At 35.6% G+C, this 23,164-nt stretch overlaps 1 protein-coding gene across 2 annotated transcripts in view; it reads right to left on the minus strand.

The window, feature by feature from the left end:
* LOC106067309 (LIM and calponin homology domains-containing protein 1-like) overlaps window positions 1-23,164 on the minus strand; it is a 146,141-nt gene that overhangs the window by 86,206 nt on the left and 36,771 nt on the right. For both annotated transcript variants that reach the window (XM_056038940.1, XM_056038939.1), the window contains exons 3-5: window positions 17,941-18,014; window positions 16,498-16,567; window positions 15,069-15,178 (exon numbers count right to left, since the gene is read on the minus strand). In XM_056038940.1, the coding sequence (XP_055894915.1) occupies window positions 15,069-15,178; window positions 16,498-16,567; window positions 17,941-18,014 (254 nt within the window). The remainder of the gene's footprint in view (window positions 1-15,068; window positions 15,179-16,497; window positions 16,568-17,940; window positions 18,015-23,164) is intronic.

Here is a 23,164-nt window from a genome sequence, read left to right on the forward strand (position 1 = left end):
ATTACTACCATCCTCTTCATCATTACTACCATCCTCTTCATCATTACTACCATCCTCTTCATCATTACTACCATCCTCGTCATCATTACTACCATCCTCTTCATCATTACTACCATCCTCTTCATCATTACTACCATCCTCTTCATCATTACTACCATCCTCTTCATCATTACTACCATCCTCTTCATCATTACTACCATCCTCTTCATCATTACTACCATCCTCTTCATCATTACTACCATCCTCTTCATCATTACTACCATCCTCTTCATCATTACTACCATCCTCTTCATCATTACTACCATCCTCTTCATCATTACTACCATCTTCTTCATCATTACTACCATCTTCTTCATCATTACTACCATCCTCTTCATCATTACTACCATCCTATTCATCATTACTACCATCCTATTCATCATTACTACCATCCTATTCATCATTACTACCATCCTCTTCATCATTACTACCATCCTATTCATCATTACTACCATCCTCTTCATCATTACTACCATCCTCTTCATCATTACTACCATCCTCTTCATCATTACTACCATCCTCTTCATCATTACTACCATCCTCTTCATCATTACTACCATCCTATTCATCATTACTACCATCCTATTCATCATTACTACCATCCTCTTCATCATTACTACCATCCTCTTTATCATTACTACCATCCTATTCATCATTACTACCATCCTATTCATCATTACTACCATCCTATTCATCATTACTACCATCCTCTTTATCATTACTACCATCCTATTCATCATTACTACCATCCTATTCATCATTACTACCATCCTTTTCATCATTACTACCATCCTCTTCATCATTACTACCATCCTCTATAATCACATTCACTACGATCATCCTCAGATTACTTTTGAAATATTTGTTAGCATCTAAGTCTGGAGATTATTGTAAGCCACATGTCGAAATATGTTTCGATTTAAAAGTCTTTAAGACAACAGAATGACTACGACGGAAAATATGGGGGATTTCTTGGAATATAAATAACTAAAAGACTCGAACTTAAGATTTTTGACAGTGACACCAATTTAACCAACACAAATATTTTTTTAGATCTACTTTTTTTTACACCGGCTTTTCCCCAGCGATACAGTTCATGTTTGGTCAAGCTCTTGATGGGCCCATCTGAAGACAGGACTTAAGCCAAACAAGTTTTCCAAGTTATGTTCGGAATGTCCCCTTACATTCTACGTTCAGCATACTATATCTTAACACAAAGGTTTATGATCTTTGACTCCCCGGCGCTCACTTCCCTCCCCCTCACATAGCCATTTGTTACTACTTCACGGCCTCGAGAATCAATACACTGACACGCAAAGATACACCTGGTCGTGTAGGGGATACACAATACAAGAATATTTTTTTTTCAATTTGGACGTTATCGATTTATTACACTTGATATAATGAACAGGTGTTAGTTAATTTGGGCAGCGGCGGGTGGCCCCTACACAATAGGGTAGGGGCCCTTTTAGTTTAATTATATTCGCTGCAGTGGCTCTCAAATTACGTGAATATATGCTTCGAAGGGGCCCCTCTGTTGTTAATGCACAAAAGGACATAGTTTAAAAATGGGGCCATGATAAAGTTAGGAAGTGCTGAACCCTTACAAGGATGACGATGACATTTAGAGAAGAAAGGTTTTCTTCCCGGCTTTAGCATTTCTGTTTAAATAGTTTCACTCTTGAAATGATGATTTATTTGAAATAGAAACGCTCAGCGTAATTTGCATCAAACACGGTGGTAGGAAGAAAATGAAAATAAACAGATTGATGTACTTATAACGTCTTTAAGTATTAATCCAGTTTAAAGCTTTAGTCCTGAAACAAAAAGGTAAGAGAATACCTGAATGACAAAGTCAGAAATAAGCCTGGGAATTAGTTCGCTGCTAGGCGATGTGGCCGGTTTGGAGGTGCGTAGTTCGAGTCCTCGTCGGGGGTTATCTTCTTTCTCCCCTCCAATCACTAGAGTACCCAAGTGCTTCTATGATATGTTACATGTCAAGTGCATTCATCATTGTATGTAATAAATCGCTAAGCTCGCATTTCAAATAGTCTTCCTGTTCAAGTCTGGAGTAGAATTATAGGTAATGCAAGGTCATCCGTTTGCTTTGCACTGGAAATTATAAACTTTTGTTTCGCTACTGGCTCAAAGGTATGAGGAAACAAGCTCTTGTAGGTCATTATTAAAACGCTTGAGGAAGGTTGTCAAACACAGATGTATCTTCAGCAAATGGTGGACTCTTTTTTTAAAAAAAAAACGTCTATTTCTATGCTGTCCCAAAGTCTGATCGAAATCAACCCAAAGTTTGAAATGTTTACGTCTGGTGCTTGCAATGCCTTGACACATACACACACGCACGTGCACACCCAACGCGCGCGCGATGTACCAGTGATACGTATAACTGATTGACTAATTAACTGAATTGGTCAAATAAAACTATCCTAACGCAACATACCACGTAAAGATAATTACAGACTCTATAGGTGGATCCGGAACAAAGTCAGTGGCGGAATATTGGTATGACTTCCAGGAAGCCATAAACTTATTAGAGCAGTGTTTCTCAAACTTTTCTTTAACGGAACACTTCGCTCATTCTAAGCATTTAGCGGAACACTTTGCATTTTTTTTACAAAGCTTATTTCAACTCATACTGTTTGTCCGCCTGGTAAAAAGTTTGAACACGTTATTTCTCCCACAACCTTTCTCAGATAAAGTTGAAACTTTACACAATTATTTATTGACATAGACAAGGCATATAAAAAAAAGTAACAAAATAGTCAATTATACTACTGGTAATCCTTTATTTTGTTTGATACCAAAAAGGGAAACTATTCCTTCAGTATTCACTTATATGGCTAAATTTGTTGGGTTTAGTTCCCTGAAATAATTGTTAACGGTATTTCTCCATCACGCATTCGCCGATTAAGTTGATACTTTAAGTAATTATTTATTGTACCTAACAAAACATAAATAAAAAAAAATAGTTAATTAATTATTGGTAATTAATTATTTTGTTTGATATCGAATAAGAGAAATAGCTTGTACATTATTGATAGATGTAGTTTTAATTGGCTGAGTTCTTCCCCTTTAGATAAGCTTTGTTGTTTTTAAAGGATTTTGTCTATTTGGCTTGTTTAACTTACGTGATGGGACAGCAATTTCATTATTCCAGTAGCTTGTGGAAAATCTATTCAGGCCTCTGGTGTTCCGCGAAACACGGTTTGGGAAACACTGAATTCGAGCTTTATTTCGAGTTTGAGTCTTATTATAAGAGGAGAGGAGAAGGAAGTGGTTGAAGATCTGCTCAACTGCAGCTCTGATAGGGAAAAGTGGACCAAACAGGCTGATGGTGTCAACTAATCACTAGCGGATCCAAAACTTTGGAGTGGGGGGGGGCGATTTTTTTTCAAACCCTAACCCTAACGCCCAGTAAACCCTAACCCTACGCATAAACGTGCATACAGCGCGCGCGTGCGCACACACACACACACATATATATGTGTATATATATATATATATATATATATATATATATATATATATATATATATATATATATATATATATATATATATATATATATATATATATATATATATATATATATAAATACTAGACATATGTTACCCGCGACCCGCGGGTCTTTATTTGCGCATTACTGTCGATGTAGTCACTGAGAGTGTTTTGTAAACAATTAAACGAAATAATACTGTAATAAGTAAAGCGAATGTGTCAATGTAAAAATAGTGTGAATGAAGCTATCAAATCAAAATAGCTAATAGGCTTAATTAAATCCATTTTTTTTTTCAAATTAAAACATTTGCTTGTAGTCCTACATATATTTGATTAAAATTTGAGATGAATAGACTAAATTTTGTATGTTCATGTGTATAAAGTATAAAGTAGATCTTGAGGTAGACGTAGATCTAAATCTACACTAATCTAGAGTTCTGTGCTGCGCATGCGTGACCTTTTTTCATGAATGAATTTATATAGGCCTATCTCAACACGGCTACGCAGCTTTAGCGAACAGTGAACGAATGTATTAAAAATGCTTTAGAAAAACAAATTTGAATGTTAATTTGATTAAAATATGAAATGAATGGACAATAATTAGTATGTTTATGTGTTAAAGCATAAAACTATCTTTGCGAAAAGAAGTTTTATCATCTTAGAGTTCAGTAAGAGTTTTAGACCTAGGCCTAGGAATAGACTCAGACCTCAGAAGAGAGATGTGTTAATGTGTAACCATTTGGTAATGTCTAATGAAAGAATGTTCGCCAGGAAATCTGTAGATATCAGGAACTAATTTATGTAAAAAATGCTTTTGGATAATCTAGTGGATTGGATTTAGATGTATGTTAAACGTAGCTAATGATCCTTTCACGTTATTTCTGTTTCGCTACGAAAATAAAATTAGTTTTGAGAAAATGGGTTTACCCGAAGGAAGTCGATACATTCTTATCTATTAAAAACGAAAAGAGCGATAGCTTTGTTAAATGAATGGGATTATAAAGTGAACAATTAAACGAAATAATGTTTAGTACGCGATTCATGAATGAATATAGATCTAGGCCTATCTCAACTCGGCTTCGCAGCTTTCGTAAACGAAATTTGAATGTTTATTTGATCAAAATATGAAATGAATGGACTTTAATTAATATGTTTATGTGTTAAAGTATAAAACTATCTGTGCGAAGAGAAGTTTTATCATCTTAGAGTTGAATTAGAGTTTTAGATCTAGGGATGGGATTATAAAGTAAACAATTAAACGAATTAATATTTAGTACGCGATTCATTACGGAATTGTCTAATGAAAGAATGTTCGTCAGGAAATCTGTAATCACAGATATAAGGAACTAATTAATGTAAAAAATGCTTTTGAAACACAAAATTGAAGGTTAATTTTATTATATAATGAAATCAATGGATCTTCTTTTGTATTTTCATGTGTCAAAGTAAAAAACTATCTGCGCAAAGTGTATTTCTTAAAATTAGATCTAGGTCTAAATCCTTTCTATCTTTTCTCATGTCAACATTGTAGACATGGCCTAGATCCATAAAATACTATAGCTGTAATAGAGTCGGACAACTTTATTTTTTTTGAGGGTCTTACATTTGTTTTAGGGCTACAATACATTCACTAAGGTCTAAGTTGGTACCCAAGGAACATTCCTGCCTAGTTTTATCAAGATTGGTCAAGCGGTTTTGATGTCTATAAGTAACATACATACATACATACATACCCCTCACATTCTACTTTATAATATAGATGAGAATAAAAAAAGCAGCATTTCTCAACCTTCGGCGAAAAACAAAACAACTGGGGCAGCGCTATAAGTTTCCCTGGTGAAGTTCGGGGCGAAGCCCCGACGCCATAAGCGTTTTCTTGCTTTTTTCACTGCAGAAACGCATTCTCCTGACAAGTACAGCTCATTATTCATCAATGGAGTTCGGGGCGAAGCCCCGACGCCATAAGCGTTTTCTTGCTTTTTTGACTGCAGATACGCATACTCCTGACAAGTACAGCTCATTATTCATCAATGGAGTTCGGGGCGAAGCCCCGACGCCATAAGCGTTTTCTTGCTTTTTTGACTGCAGATACGCATTCTCCTGACAAGTACAGCTCATTCTTCACAATGTAGTTCGGGGCGGCGACGCCAAAAGCGTTTTCTTGCTTTTTTCACTGCAGAAACGCATTCTCCTGACAAGTACAGCTCATTATTCATCAATGGAGTTCGGGGCGAAGCCCCGACGCCAAAAGCGTTTTCTTCACTGCAGAAACGCATTCTCCTGACCTGAAGCTCATAATTCATACTATTAAAAAACGACCTTTCGAATAATGTCGCACTTGAAAAATATTCTAATTTGAATTTATAGACCCATAATACATTGCAAATAAAACCGATTTGTTCCTTGAAAAGATAGGATACCCCACATATTTAGATTTTTGCTTTGAGGATCGCCGCCGAAAAAAAACTTATTCGATAAATAGTATTCAAGAAACCTCTAGCATAAATTGTGAGTTATACTCCCAAATTTATTTAGCTAGAAAAATATCAGATTGAGTAAAGGTTGGGAAAAGGCGACTTTGAAAATGTTATTTGAGTTTAGAACTCATCTCAATCATGACTCTTATACTGAAAAATTTTGTTTGAATTCTAACTTTTCCAATGCAAAGTCTTTCTTAAAATACTTATGATAACTTCATGTGAAATTACAAAAACTCTGTCTGGAAATGGGAATGGCGGTAGAGTGAAAACGATTAATCCTCGCTCCTTTACTAATTTCTGCTAAAGATTGCATTTGGCATTAAAGAATAGGTATGGGGCGACTTGATATAAGAATTTAATTTATAATATATATTAATTATATTAGTGACAGATTTTTTTAATTTTGTAATTTCTTAACTATAATACAAAAAGAAAAAGTATTGATTTGTCCGATGGGGGAAATGCGATTGCATGTATCGCCCCTCCCACCTGGTACAACCCTTTTTCATTTAAATTTTCTAATGATACAATTTGAGATTAGAGTGTGGTACGACATATTTACAATGGGTCACATATAGTTTATATTATATAGATATTCAACTAATTTTATTCACAAACTATGATTCTCCACGAAAATAGGACCGCCCCCCCCCCCCAGCACTCAGAGGGCTAGAGTGGGGAGGGCAGTACATGCAATCGCCACCCCCCTCACACCACCGAATCGGCCAAAATACCAGAAAGGGAGCGACATAATATAAAATTTATATATTAATTCAACTAATTTTGTTCACAAACTATGATTTCTCAATAAAAACGGACCGCGCCCCCCCCCCCACTCAAAGGGTTTAGGTGGGAAGGGCAGAAGAGGTATTCGTCCCCTCCCCCCACCAATCGGCAAACAGGGAACGACATAATATAAAGATCGGTTAAAATATCAATAACAAGTTACAAGGATATAGATATTTAATTGATTTTGATAGCAGGCTGTGATTTCTACCAATAAATTGGACCGCCCCCCCCCACTCGAAAGTTAAGGGGGGGGGCGGGATTGATACCATCGCCACCTCCCGACCCCAACAAATCGGCCAACATACTAGAGGGGGGGGCGAAATAATCTAAAAATAGGTTGAAATATAGATAATTAGTATATATTTTTAACATAAGTAATAAATTCGTATAGAAATTGTGTGAATCCTATACTAAAGTTCGTCCGCCCCCCTCCCCGGGGGGTCGGCCGAGTGGGGGGGGCGATCGCCCCTACCGCCCCCCCCCCCCCTGGATCCGCCAGTGCAACTAATAGAATGTGTTTCCAAAGAAAAGATCACCACTACCGGTATATCACGAGAACAGATCATTTCTATATCATAAGAGCAGATCATCTCTATATCATAAGAAAAGATCATCTCTATATCATAAGAGCAGATCATCTCTATATCATAAGAAAAGATCATCTCTATATCATAAGAGCAGATCATCTCTATATCATAAGAAAAGATCATCTCTATATCATAAGAGCAGATCATCTCTATATCATAAGAGCAGATCATCTCTATATGATAAGAAAAGATCCTCTCTATATCATAAGAAAAGATCATCTCTATATCATTTAAACAGATCATCTCTATATCATAAGAAAAGATCATCTCTATATCATAAGAAAAGATCATCTCTATAAGAAAAGATCATTACATCATAAGAAAAGGTTATTTTTATATCATAAGAAAAGATCCTCACCACATTGTAAGAAAAGATTATCTCTGAATCATAAGAAAAGATATCTTAAGTCGTAAGAAAAGACCATCTCTATATCATAAGAATAAGAAAACATCATTATCATCAGAAAAGATAATCTGTACCAAAACAAATCTCTATCATAAGAAAAGATCATCTCTATATCATCATAAAAACAAGATGGTATCTATAGCAGAAGAAAAGATCTCCTCTATATAATAAGAAAAAATAATATAAATGATAAGCGATGATTATCTCTTATTCATTATGAATACCATATATATATACAGCATGTATGCTCTCCTGACACAAAGGAGATTACGCTGGCTCGGACATGTCACCCGCATGCCAGATGGTAGAATCCCGAAAGATATCTTATATGCTGAGCTTGTGGAAGGAGTCAGACCCAAGGGCCGCCCAAGACTAACATATAGAGATGTCTGCAAGCGAGACATGAGAGCCTCAGGCATCAGTGAAAGTATGTGGGAAAACATAGCCAAAGACCGGAGTGCATGGAGACAGACTGTGCGTGCTGGGACAACCTTTGCTGAGAATAAAAGAATTGAAGCGGCTTTAATCAAGAGGGAAAAAAAGAAAGCTGCCCTGTCTGCTAGCCCTAAATCAGAGGCATACAAATGTACGAATTGTGGCAAAGTCTGCCGTTCTAGAATTGGCTTGATTAGCCACACCAGATTCTGCCCCGTCTCAAGATTAAGCCAAAACCAGTGACTCACTTGGGCGCATCCATTGCCTTTCGAGACAAAAGGAGCCATATATATATATATATACATTGTAGCTAGATGTCAGCAGAACAATGGTCAATCGCTGGGTAAACATATTTCTGGATACTATTTCTCTAGTTCTGACTTCAGAAAAACGGGTAGAGTCACATTGACGTTTGTCTCACACAAGAAAACAAGAAAACATAGTGGCCACGATGCATTCAAAAGTATAAAAAAAATGCAGTTACACCATGGTTCTGTAGAAAATATTGAGATTAAAGTATCTTGACAGTGCAATAGTGTGTTGGAGGGGGGGGGAAGTGTTAACATGACAGTGCAATAGTGGGGGGGGATTCTCAAGATGACAGTGTCAGTGTGTCAGTGTGTGTGTGGGGGGGGGGGCTCACAAAATGACAGTGATCGGAACATAAAAGTTACTCTAACTGTATCAGAAATATTGGGCATGGTGAGGAATTCAAACATGACAAGAGGAGCTTAGGAAGACAGTGAGAAGTTTTAAAATAGAGAACATAACGTCAACGGGAGAGCTGAGAAATGAGATTCTTCAGTCAGCAAGCAGAAAAAGTTTCCCCTACATTAGGATGTGTTTTATTTGAAATAGAAACATTACCAACTGTAGCTGGGTCATTACATGTACATTTAGTCATCAAAACACATATCTAGCTCATTTACCTCATTAAGGAGAATCCTCCTCCTCATCCCCCTTCCTACCTCTCCCTTTGGCCGCCCAAAAATGTTTATCAATGATAACTAAATTTAAAGGGAGAGAATGGTAAATAGATATCGTAGCCTCTTTGTAGCGTTATTCAATCTTTTTGTAGAGCAGCTGCGAGTCAGCGAATATTTCTTTTTAAGTTCACAGGACTGTGTGATTAAAATATGAAAACAACAGAATATCTGTCAAATAGCAACGTGTTTGTATCCAATTTAAGAAAACAAAGTCTTTAGATTGACATTAATTTAAAGTTTTATTGCAAGTAACAGAACTCAAATATAGACTATATAACACAGTCACTTTTTCTGTCTAATGTATACCATGTTGCACCATGTGTATCCCACATATAATTAATTGATATTATCTTAGTTTTTTTTCTATATGGCCTGATTCTCTAAATGAATCGGTATTCAACATTATATTCGTCCCATTTTTATTTTTATTTTTTTTGGATATAGGAGTCTACATCTAGATCTTATTGAATTTACCTAAAGTTTAACGCAGTTGAAAGACACCTCCAGAGAGTGGAGTGATTATTGAACAAACAAAAGATGAATTAGTTTAAAAAAGCGTGAAGCTGTGAGGTCCCCTTGCAGGGTTCGGGGCGCCAGGCACTATTTTTGGTATTGAAAGCCAACAAAATATAAATTCTAAGGTATCTACAGTGCATTATCCTGATATTAAAAAGTTTTAGTTCAAAGCCTAATCTGCTATTCTTACTTACTTAGATCCTCAGGCGATTATGTTATGCTTCAATATCAACATAATTGAAAGAGAATGATGTGAATTTTGTCAAATTTAACATCATAAGGTATTAACTCTTTAGGGCATATTACTTTTTAAGAAAATTATTCAAACTAAGTGAAAGAAAAGTCAAGCCATTTTGGAATGGAGTTTGGCCAGATTCAAACAGGACTCTAGAAGTGAGAGCAAACTGTATCTACAATTTTCAGTCTTAGGTTCCTCAACAAGACATGTAGAAGGCTATAGTGGAGATTTTCATGAGAAACTTAATAATGCCAAGGGCGATAATATTTCACAGCTGCCAACTAAATAAATAAACAAGCAAAAAAAAAAAAAGCTTATATTAAGATAAGATAAGATAATTTTTATTGATCCAATCAAATGGAAATTCAGTTTGACTACAATTGACAACTTAAGTGTAACTAGTGTAGCCATATGTTTGGATCAGTCAAGTAAGTAATTATGCAAAAGATCAATAGATCTGTGCGATCACAAATATTTTTTTTTACCAACTGTTTTTGTTTAGAGTAATTTCATGCAGTACACATTCTCACTACGCAATGATCCTATCACTAATCTGGACCAGTTGTTTTCAAATAAATTGCAAGTCTTTAGTGAAAGTCTTATGCTTCCATCCCATTGAAATTATTGCGAGTTACGAACGAAAGCCCCTTTGAAAATTTGATTCCGCAATGCTAAATATAGCATATATACTTTCATTTGCATACAAAATAGCTATCAACAGTTTAATATTTTGTACATAGGCTACACCAGAAAGCTAGCTATTTATAGTTTTGTTCGCCATGTTTAAAAAAATCTCCGATAAAACTCTCAATCTTTATGATGTTGATCAACTTCTTGACTGAACCAAGGCCCTATATTCTATATGTACATAAAGCGTATACGCAATACATAGTTATCTTCCAGCAGACTGTAATAAAGGGTCAAACTTTTACAGCTATTCGTTAAGTGCTATATAAATCTTTGCAGTGCACCAGAAATAATTCCTTCTCGTCGTGCATCAGGACTTGGCAGTACTTGAAAGCACGGTGTTTGCTTGACGTTAGTGGAAAGGTGTGCTATGTATTGCCCCGACTGGCCCCACTTTTACACCCCATTTCCTGGCTTGGAATCTCGGGGCGGTGGTGGATATACAATTAGATTTTCGCAGCTAAATTTACCATTTGTCATTTATAGCAGTTGTAACAGTTTGAAAGAATGAATTGAGAGAGGGGAGAGAATCGGAAGGAATGGATCATATTGTTTTATTTAGTAAATACTACACATTGTGCCACTCCACGAGGTACGCCGTAGAATATGTAAGAGTAATTGTAATACATAATGTTGGTGACCACTCCTCCTTCTTTGTCCCTCAATTTCTTCCTCCCAATTTCTCTTCATCTCTCCCACTTTCTCTCTACGCTCCCTACTTCCCTTCATGTCTTTTTCTCTCCCTGTTTCTCTTTCTCTCATCCTCTTTTTTTTTCTCTCCCTCTCTCTGTCTCCCTCTCTCTCCTTCTGACGTCTTTCCATTGTTTACCACATAACGTGCCCGAAAGCAGCGCGCTGCAAAGTTTCACCAACGAACATGACATCTAGAGGTGTTGTGGGAAAATCTAAATTCTCAGATGCTAGTAGGCGATTTTGGCCGAACCACAGTAATTAGAGAGAGAGAGAGACAGAGAGAGAGAGAGAGATGTAGCTGCGTATCTCATCGTATACAATACAGAGGTTACTTAAAAAAAAAGATGATTACGTCCTACGCGTGTTCCTACTAGGTTAATTTAGCCATGCATGTTAATCAATGACTTATACTCTGTCATGTCATTGGTTTTTCTGGCTGACTCAGGCAACCCATTACATGCTCTAATAACATTAGTCCTAGTGTAGTACAGATAAGACTTTTCTGGGAGAAGCAAAACTTTTTATTCCTAAATTTGAATTGTTGTATATCTTGTCTAGCAATAAAAATGCAAGTTAGCCAGAGACCAATTACTTACATTCTGTTACGTCATCGGAAAGTGTTAAACAGAACAAAGTCTATCAGGAGATAGAGAGTATATCAGGGAATAGAGAGTATTTCAGGGAATAGAGAGTATTTCAGGGAATAGAGAGTATTTCAGAGAATAGAGAGTAAATCAGAGAATAGAGAGTAAATCAGGGAATAGAGAGTATATCAGGGAATAGAGAGTATATCAGGGAATAGAATTTCAGGGAATAGAGAGTATATCAGGGAATAGAGAGTATATCAGGGCATAGACAGTATATCAAGGTATAGAGAGTATATAAGGCAATAGAAAGTTTATCAGGGAATGGAGAGTATATCAAGGAATAGGGAGTATGTATTTTTTGCTTTATTTTATGTTACATTAAATAAACTAACAATACAACTCAATTGCCCCTATCAACTATGACGCAAATACTCCCTAACGGAACAACTTCATAACAATTTCAAAGTAGTCCACTCTTATACACAATTTATTTCCACAATTTACTTCACAATTCACTTCACTATATTGTAATGAGACGACATAGAGTGCAAATAAAGGAGAGAAAAAAATGGGGCGGGGGGGAGGGGGGGAAGGTCCACGAACAAAAAAAATGAGATTAAATGTGTAAGTATCCTGCAGTGTTATTAACTCTTAGTGAACTCCTTAACCTTAACCTTAACATTTCAAATTACATTTTTGTCTCGTTCTACTTTTAAAATAAAGTCAAATGTTTATAAACTTGTGTGCTTAGACCGCAGTCTTCGAATGAAGGGAGGGGCCTCTACAAAACGCCTTCTAGGGCCTCCACTTTTGGAAATCCGGCCCTGATCGCGACAACTCTGCTTAATATTGCATCAGCGTGGTACAGAATGCTCAATGTGGGCAAGGTGTCATTGCCTGAAGCCAAAATAAAAAGCATAAAAGAAATTCTCTGAAGTTGATTATCTATGACAGATCATTGTCAGATCGAAGTTTTCTCATTTTGGGCAACATAGAGACATGACTTTTCTCACCAACATAGAAAAATAGGAAGAAAATACTTTGGCCTGTTTTTTTTTTTTTGTTTTTTTTTTATAAAAAATTCCAGGGAAGTCCCCTGTCCATTGTGACTAAATACACAGGCTATTGGCAGCAGAACAAAGACTTTTTTTTGTCTACTCAATCAATGCTCCATTAACTATGTCTGGGTACAAAAATCAATAGTGCAGTGCTTTCATTAGAAAATTCCAAACAGTAAAAGTAAATGTACAGTCTCAATCCAGCGCTCTTCAAGTCTGACTACCTGGGAGCCAAGAGAGCACCAAAATGTCAAGATAACCCAAACTAATAATTTTTTTAAAGAATGTTTTCCGATTTGGGAAGAAAATACCAATCAAAGCAATGTCCTAAAGTAAAGAGCCTGTAAACTGACTGGTCATATGACAAATCAAATTAGTCAACTAATTCACTGGTCATATGACATCAAACAAGTCAACTAATTCACTGGTCATATGACATATCAAACAAGTTAGTCAGGCAATTTACTAATTTACTACTGTTTCGCTAAGTTAAACCCACCTATCGGACTAACACAAGGCCCGGTAGGGGCCAGACACTAATAAAGGTAGTTAAATTCCGAGTCGTAATTTTGTCATCAGGAAGATTTGAACACATTAAATTCTGAGTAATAGCCAATGTCTCTATCACTTAGCCATACATGAGATTCCCAATGGCAGTTACATAACCAAGAGCAGATTAAATATTTTAAATAATTTACACATGAAATGTTTTATTACAGAATGTCATTAACATGTCATTGAATCATCTCATTCAATTGTGTTATTCAAATGTCATTAAATCATGACATTAAAATGTGTCATTAATAAATGTTATTAAAATGTCCCATAAAAGAATATTACTATATAGTGTCATTAATAAAAGTCATTAAAAAGGAAACAAAAAATCGCCCCCCCCCCCCAATGCCAACACACACACACACGCCCACGCCCTACAAAAGACGCTACAATGACTTCTCGTATGACTTTTATTGAACATTTCTCCTAATCTCTTCTTTCGCTTTCTGAATACAAGGTACATTGTTTTACCTGTTTTCTATTTCAGTACTATTTGCCGTTCAACAACTTCTGACCTGTTTTCTATCTAGTTAATAGCAGTTTGTCCAGTATATGGTATGGTATAGTACTAGGACTGCTACAATGTGATGGGTAAATACGTAGGTATGGGGAAGGCGGTAAGTCAATAATGAAATTAAACTGGTGAAAATTCAACATCTGTTAGTTACTTGACTGGTGCATATATAACGGAAATAATAATTCTAAAATTAGTATATGAAAAACAAACACAACTTCTACATTCTGAAGTCAACACTTTGAAATATTCAATTCACTAAATTCAAGGGGAGCAACTAGATTATACAAACAAGAATTTTAAAAATATTTATTTCGTCCTTACTTCCCTTACTGAAAACATTTACTAAGACTTGTTAATAGATTTTTTTTCTTTTAGACGATAAATAATCAGCATTTTGTTAAAGCTTTGCATATTGGTAGATGAAGAAATTTGCAACATTCAGAGTTCTGTATTATAATCAATTTATAATTTTAACCCTAACCATCTCATTCCATTCAAATAATAATAATACAAGAGAACCAGTTTTAAGAAAAAGTCACATAGTCTCTTATGATGATTGTGACTTGACAGAGGTGACCTTGTTACGACACAAGACTCTTCAAAATAATAAGACACTTTCAGGTTTTACTCTAGAAATACTATAATATTATAACAAGTTACGTAAACATCAACATTTCATCTCTCATCCTGTCCATCTCCTTCCGGCTTCATGTTTATAACATCCCTTCCATTAAATACCCAAATTCGCACCTTTTTTTCCATTCGCACCATGCTGCGCTACGACCGTAACAGACCTCTACAGTCACACCTCATACACGGTAAAAACTAAAAGAATAAACATCACTTTGAGTAAGATCTCAAGACAAAGACAGGGAGAGAAGGGGAAGACCTAAGAGTAGAAAAGTATGCCCAGAAGCCCACTGCTCAAACTACACTGGCTCCCACTGGGGCCTACCACTATCAAATATCTGCTGCTACTTACTCGGCTATGGCTCTCTGGGATAGGTCCTCAAGGTCAGACGGGTTAAACAACTGGGCGTCTGTCAAACCAAAGTTACTTTTACATGTCTTCAAAAATACGTTGATGTTATCCTGGAGGAAAGAGGAAGATCATTGAGTTCCTACAGAGATTTCATATAGAGTTCTAAACATTTAACATAGGCAGCCTTTAACTAGGAGCCTACAGGCTAGACATTCATATATTAGATGTATTTGAAAATACTGTCCTGTTCAGATTGAAAGAGAAGGAAACAGTCACAGAGACTGATGATCATGTAATAAATTGTCTTTTACTTTTAGTGTCTCACAATCATTCAATTACTGCAGTATTTTTTTTTTCCTTTTCTTGAATGATTGATCTAGTTTTAAATGAGACCGCTGGATAAAAGATAGAGCTTTATTTCATGAGTAGGTATACGAATTGAGTTAAAGGATATGGATAGGGATTAGAGGATACTTTGATTCATCAATTTTCATCTAATAAACATATTTATTCAAAAATCTGTACACCCAATACAAACCTTTTTCTTGTTATTAATCCCCTTATCCCAAGCCAAGTCTGACGTACTGCACCGTCCACACTATCAGGTGCATATTTACTTCTAGGAAACACAAGCTTTAGGGTCCCCCAAGAAAGAATTAGCGCTGACATATAACTAGACTTATAAAAGGAACCTCGGAATTGACTCCATATTTTAAATAGTTTTGGGCATTTTCAAGTCTAAATATGGCAATGCCTAGGCGATACTGAAAACAACTCGCAGATCAATCGAGTCTGTATGTCCTCGGGTACAACGGTTGTGGTAAAGACAGCAAAGAAAAGAGTCTGAGGTCAAGGTCCATCATATCTTCAAAGAGTCTCCATTTTCCTATAGTGTACCACTAAACTTTGGTGAGGTCAGACATTTGAAAAACAAAAAGGTTCACATGGACTGGATGCTTACATGGACAGGACGGAGGCTAAAAATAGAGCTTCCTCAACCCCCCTCCCCCCTCCCTATTCCCTGTTTGGTCATACAGAACATATCATGGAGATTTTGTACCATCTACAGTAAGTTTGATAACAGTCCTGGAATAAAAATAATTCATTTGCGCATCTATGTTACTGTAAGGCTACACAGTTACATTTAGATCTAGTAAAATAAGTGGATACTAATATCATACTATACTATCGACTATAGAGATAGCACAATAAGGGGAAATAACAAGAAATTTGTTTTTTAACATATTTCTGTCAATAGCTTCCCTTCGTATATTCCTTTATGGAGTTCAAATAATAAAAGACAGAAATTCAAAATTAAATATTTTTAATCAACAATAAATGTAGGTTGTTGTTAGTTTTAAAAGTGAATATCATTCAAAAGAAATTTCCGAACCGCCATTTCTAGTCAACAAAACTGCACGTGACTTACCAGGCCTGCAATGGGCGTAGGTAATTTGTTAATCCTCTTGATGACTCCAGGCTGTAAGCAATTGAGTAAACTGAAATTGAAATATGAACAGAAGGGTTGATAGTAAACGTAGTCTCTAGTTATCTAGAGGTTAGTCTGAAGCATTGTCAGAAGCTGGACTAGACTTAGTCAAATGTTAGTTCAGGTTACAATTGAAAGTGTAAAGAAATATACTACGTGTTTGTAAGCCTTAGAAAAACGTTTAGAATAGTTTAGAAGTTCGCAAAGATTTCTAAGTCTTACAAGAACGTTTAGGAGGCCGCGGTGGCTGAGTGGTAAAGCGATTGGATACCAAACATGGGAGTCCAAGGTTGAAATCCTGCTGAAGACTGGGATTTTTTAATTTCGGGATCTGTATGCGCCAGCCTTAATGGGTACTTGACATTAGTTGAGGAAAAGTAAAGGCGGTTGGTCGTTGTGCTGGCCGCACCCTCGTTAACCGTGGGCCACAGAAAACATCTGCACCAAAGAAAGAAAAAAGTTTCGATGTAAAGAAATATTTTCTAAGTTGGTGTAGAAGTTAGAAGTAATTCAAAACCCTAGTAATATGTTGGTTTTAACAATTCTTTGAAATCTTAACAAAAAAAAAAAATAAATGTCGGCCGATGTTGTGAAGTCTTGAAAGATCAGAAACTAACTTACAAAGTACACTGCGCGCAAGGTTGAAACAACTTCATAAGTCCCAGGTTTAGTGATGAAAATAAATAAAATATTCTATATGAAGAAATACTATGTTATTCTTTGAAATCTTTACAAAAACAAAAAAACAAAAAAAAACTTTGTCGGCCGATGTTGTGAAGTCTTGAAAGATCAGAAACTAAATTACAAAGTACACTGCGCGCACGGTTGAAACAACTTCACAACACCCAGGTTTAGTGGTGAAAATAAATAAAATATTCTTTATGAAGAAATACCATGTTATTGACAATTATTATTTTTAGACTTATGCAGTGTCTCTGTAAATACGTTTTTTTATTTAGAAACAAAAAAGTTGAAAGTATAACGGTCTTAGATACGTTTTTTTTCTTGTGTGGCCATTTTGTTTTTTCGGAAATACCCAACACATACTTAATGTTTTATGATTAGGTTTGTTTTAGGATTCCTGCTATTTATAAATACCTCCTTCAATAGTTCCAATGTAGCACATGAAACATGATATAATTGTGCGATTGTTCTAATTAGTCATAATAGCGACATTCTAAGATAACACAAACTACATACTATAATAGAAGTACAACTTTGAATAAATTTACTAATTAATCATTTTCCTTTGTTTAGTAGATTTTGTAATTTAAAAGATTTAACATTGAAACATGTTAAAACAAAAATAAAATATTTTATTTGATTCGTGTCAATCAAGTGCTCCACTGAGTCAAATGAAATGAAAACCAAAGCAAAACTTACTCGCACAGAAGGACGCCATTTTCTAAAGATTTTCTGGTGTCATCCGGGTACTGTACACTTTTCTTGGTGACAGCCTGTAATTGTACAGGAAATAAACTTTAGGAATGCATGTGTCACTGCTTGAGAACAGTTTGAAATAGTTTTCAACACAGAGTAAACACTTTAAAATGAACTAATTGGTTCTAATATTATATATTATCTAGATCTACCATTTATCATAACAGGAAGAGTAAAATACTTCACAATAAACAAAACACAAATGGAGACAGAATGTAAACACAAGAGAAAGTTCAATTTATAGAAACTACAAGTACACAATACAAAAGATATATATATAAATAGTTTTTGCTTTGAAGAACTTAAGACTTCTATGTGGCGTGGGATTTAGCATCTTCTAGCCGAATCAATAAATAATCCATTAAGTAATTCTTAAGCAATCATTCAACAGTCATAGCTTTTACTTTTGAAAATGAGATGGATACGATTATTGAATATCTTCAGAAAAAAAATATCAAAGAAGTTCATGTCGAACATGGAGTTAGTGTTTCTTACTAAGAGCGGATGGAGTTACAGTTTCCTAACGTTATGATACGGCGGAGAGAAGACAACATCTATATAAAAGTCAAAGGAAAAATATAACTTGGAATTAACGTCTACAAGAAATAAGAGCAGCAGAAAAATAAATGTTGGCAAAAAAAAACAACTACTAGCTATAATCTGATTAGATTAAGGAAAACAGCATATATATAAACTGGGCCGTCCTTAGGACACTGCGACCTATGCAGTGAGCCCCATACTTTTATGGGCCCCGTGCTAATTCTAGGTCTAAATGATTACATTAAATCATTATAACTTATCCAGGGTTCCCGCGGCCTCATGATTTTCCAGATCTTCGAAATCTCCGAAATTAAAAAATATACGAACAAGTCCTGGAAATCTCCTAAAATTATTCAAATCTCCTGAAAACTCATAAAAAATTTCTTTAAAAATAGACATTTTTTGGGGGGGATGTTATTCAATATGTTAAAAGCCATACTACGAGCAATTTAAAAAAATGCATTGTCAGTTTCATTTAATAAAATGTGATGTAAAGAATTTATTTTCTAATACAAAATCTTAAGTTTCTCTTATTATCGTTACCCTGACTGGGCCCGCGCAAACCATTTCGCATGGGGGCCAGCAATTAGTAGGACCGGCACTAAATATATATATATATATATATATATATATATAATGGTAATGTCTTTGATACTGAAGAAGATTTATCCTTCAATTTACCCTATTTCAGTACAAGGTATTACAATAGGACTTTTTTGCACACACTAATAAATATATACATAAAGAACTGGTTAGATTAAGTCTTGTTCTACAAGATACCAAAGTGGTTTTGTCTCATTGTCATATTGATGAATGATTTCGTCAACTGAATAGAGAAACACTAGATGCGGGGGTGGGTAGCGTGATGTGCACATTGTAGGTAAATGTTCAAAGTATAAAGAGACTCTAAATAATTATATTTTGTCCCAATGACAGCCACGTTGTCGTAAGTCACGTGTCTGGACTGGATGGTATGCATGAGCGCAGCAGACCATCTATTGAAACATAAACAACATCTAGCAAGCAACGATCTTCGGAACAACGACGCCGTACAGACCTGTGACGTGGCAACAAGCTATTGGTCTAAACTGCCCACAGGTTGTGACGTTGCATGTTAGTGTTCAGGACTTCTATAACGATTTGTCTCGGATGAACACAAACCCAGTGTAGTCTTAGGGATTGGGAAGTGGGAAATATACTTATCATAAAATCGAGCAATCCGTGTGGTTGTGTTTATTTTTACAAAGCATAATTCAAATCACTCTGCCCGTCTGTCTGTCTGGTAAAAAGTTTGTACACGCTCTTCCCCCCCCCCCCACCTAATCTCGGATTAAGCTAAAATTTTGCACAATTATTTCTTTTACCTGACAGCATAAGAATAGGAAAATTAACCAATTAGCTATTGGTAATTAATTGTTTTGATTGGTATCTTGAACAAGCGAAAAATCTTACTTGACAGATATGGTGTATGAGTTGAATAAGTCCCCTTGAATAAATATTTTGTATGCATTTAAAAAACGATCATGTAAACATTCACAAGATACCCCCTTCATTCCTCCCCTTTGGGCCATTCCACAACTGGTCCAGACAAGTGATAGGATCATAGCGAATTGAGAAAGCTAAAAGTTTTAACAAAAACAATTGCTAAAAATGTTTCTAATCGGACAGATTTATTATGTCTATGTCACATATCTATACAATTACAAGACTGATCCAAACTGATTGATACAATTACGCTTAGTATAAGCTTTGTTTTGTTTTTTTTAAAGTATTTTTTATGTTTTTATTGTTTTATTTATGGATATAATTTTTTAAATTTTTAATTACGTGTTCGGTAGCATATTAACTTGCTTTTGTTTAAATAATATATATATTGAGAAACTGCGTGTGTGCTGATGCATATATTTTTTATCAGACTTTTTGAATACGACAATCGTAAATGTCTATATGCAGGTCAAACGATGATTCCACTGCAGTCCGGTAAAGGACTTTTCCAAACTTAGATGGCCCTCCACTACTCATCGACCTGTACAATTTTAATGTAGATCTACTACTAGCAAGGAGCTCAATCCTCAAATTAACACACGGTGCTTGAAATTATTTTTTAAAATATCCTTCTGGTTGTTAGGTTGAATTTTTAGCTAAATATGTCATATTTAAAATGTTTAGATTCCTCTTAAGTCGTTCTTCTTTAGTTATTAGTTCAATTTAGTTAAAAACAAACAAATTTAATAATAATAATAATAATAATTTTATTTATAAAGCGCTGTTAACAAACAAAATGTAGGCTCAAGGCGCTGTCATAACATTACAAACACAAACACGACAACAGAATTCAAAAACTAATCTAAAAAAGTTTTAAACAAGTAGGTCTTAATGTTCTTCTTAAAAGTGGTATAGCGTGTTGTCTGTCTGAGATCAATGGGGAGTGAGTTCCAAACCTTTGGTACGTGAACTGAAAAAGCACGCAGACCGTAGCTTTTGAGGGAGAAACGTGGCACCACTAAATAGCGTTGAGTCCATTGAGCGCAGGGCTCTCTGGGGGACATATGGAGTAATCAGTTCTCTAAGGTACAGGGGCATCTCATTGTTATACTTTTAAAAAAGCTTATCTAAGGAGAAGAACTTCATATTTACAGCCATATATCCACATACCGTAAGATGTATTACCCTTTTCGACATCAAATAAAATTAATTGATTACCACTATTTAATTAATTAGTAGCCTTATTTTTTAAATGATTCATGTTTTGTTGCAAACAATGAGTAATTGTTTAAAGTTTCAACTTGATACCAAAATAGGAAGTGAGAGACATACAGGCGGACAGAAAGAGTGAGTTGAAATAAGCTTTGTAAATAATACAGAGTACTGGTACCTACACAAACATATTGTTAGGACTGCGCATTGTCATTTGGCGCGATGTTGTGCACCATAGGACACGATGAAGAAAACAGAGGAGAGATTGGGAAACAAGGACGCCTGAGATGTGATTAGTGTGGCTCTAGATCTAGTTTCTAATTGTTGATTAAACGTTCCATTTTGTAATCCTTTTGTTGAGGTTATTTGGCTAAGTTACAAACAATATCATTGATCGTTCAGTTATCAGGGATGGCAATTAACTTGATTAGAAGTTCACGTCTAAGAGAATATTATTTTCTTTAAATAAATGTGTGTGTAAAGTGTCAACTTACGTTAAACAATCGAAGCATTTAGTCGTGAACTCTTTGTTCTTTAACCCCTTGACCTCTGTGTCATGATGCAGAAACTATTAGGGTTAGTTGTAACAGAGCTCAGGATATAGTCTTATCTTATAAATTACAGACGTCCCTACATAAAAGAAGATAATTACGTCCAACTCGTATCTATGTGTTAATAATGTTAATTGGTTTTACTGGCTGATTTACGCAACCTGCTCAATGCTCTAGTAACACTAAGGGATAGAGCACTAAGTACGAAATAGTCTTAACATGAACTAAGAAATGTGCCTACTAAGAAATGTGTTTCTTGATTGATGTTCATTAACATGTGGAGGGGGAGGTGTTAAACCTCCACTTTTTAATCTTAGTTTTATTTTTTATTTTTTTTTACCATTCAGCTTTAAATTCACTTTATATTTATCGTTTCCTTTACCCACATTCCTGTGTGAATCCGTCAACGCCGCTGACAACGAGTGTATGTTACGTAACGTCAGTGTTGAACGTCTGCTCCTTTTGTCAAGAAGACGGAAAGAGGAAATTGTTAAGTTGGCAGCAATGTGAACCAGAATTAACTAGATCAGTCTTGACAGGTTCTATTTTTAGACATTGACCTTATTTGGAGATGTGCAAACGAGCAGACCCAACTAATGAATGGAAATAGCAATTGTTAGACTTTCAAATTTCATTTAAGATTTTTATCAAATGTCAGCATTCGTTTATTGCAGTGATGCCCAACCTAATTCGACATGCGGGCCATTTTGGGGAGGGTGTCTACTCTTCGTGCCAACATTTCGGCGGGCCGGATGGAACCACGTCGCGGATCTGGCCCGCGGGCCGTATTTTGGGCATCACTGGTTTATTGCATGGCTGCTCTTGTTTTACACTCACGCAAGTAGTACACACCATTAAAGTATTTTTTTTTATCGAAATTTGTGATTCAAAAGCCTTACAAAAGTATTTCCAGGCTTGGAATCGTCTGCATGCTGCTCTTCGTTGAATCGCTCTTCAATCGGTTTACGACAAGTGTACGAATATGTTTAAGAAGCTTACGGAACGCTTGAAGCTACGGAAATGGATGAATTTAACTTATTGTTTGATTTAAATATAGATACAGAAAGGATTTTAATTCAATGCGTATTTTTTCGGTCTTAGTCTTTTGTTTTTCTATTTTATTTGGGGCCAACTAATTCACTTCGCCTAGCGCCTACAATTACATACGACCGACCTTGTTAAAGGCATTGTTTGGGGCCACCCAATTCACTTTTCCTAGAGCCTACAATTACATATGACTGGCCCAGTTAAAAGCATTACAGCATAACGGAATTATAAAATTAAAAGACTCGACACGTAAATCTAATTGGAAAAGAGACGACTGTTTAGTATTTTGTTGCAAATTTGGAGGAGAAGGCGGTAGAGGATGAAGAATTAGA

This window comes from Biomphalaria glabrata, chromosome 8, assembly GCF_947242115.1.
Source record: "Biomphalaria glabrata chromosome 8, xgBioGlab47.1, whole genome shotgun sequence".
Lineage (NCBI taxonomy): Eukaryota > Metazoa > Mollusca > Gastropoda > Planorbidae > Biomphalaria > Biomphalaria glabrata.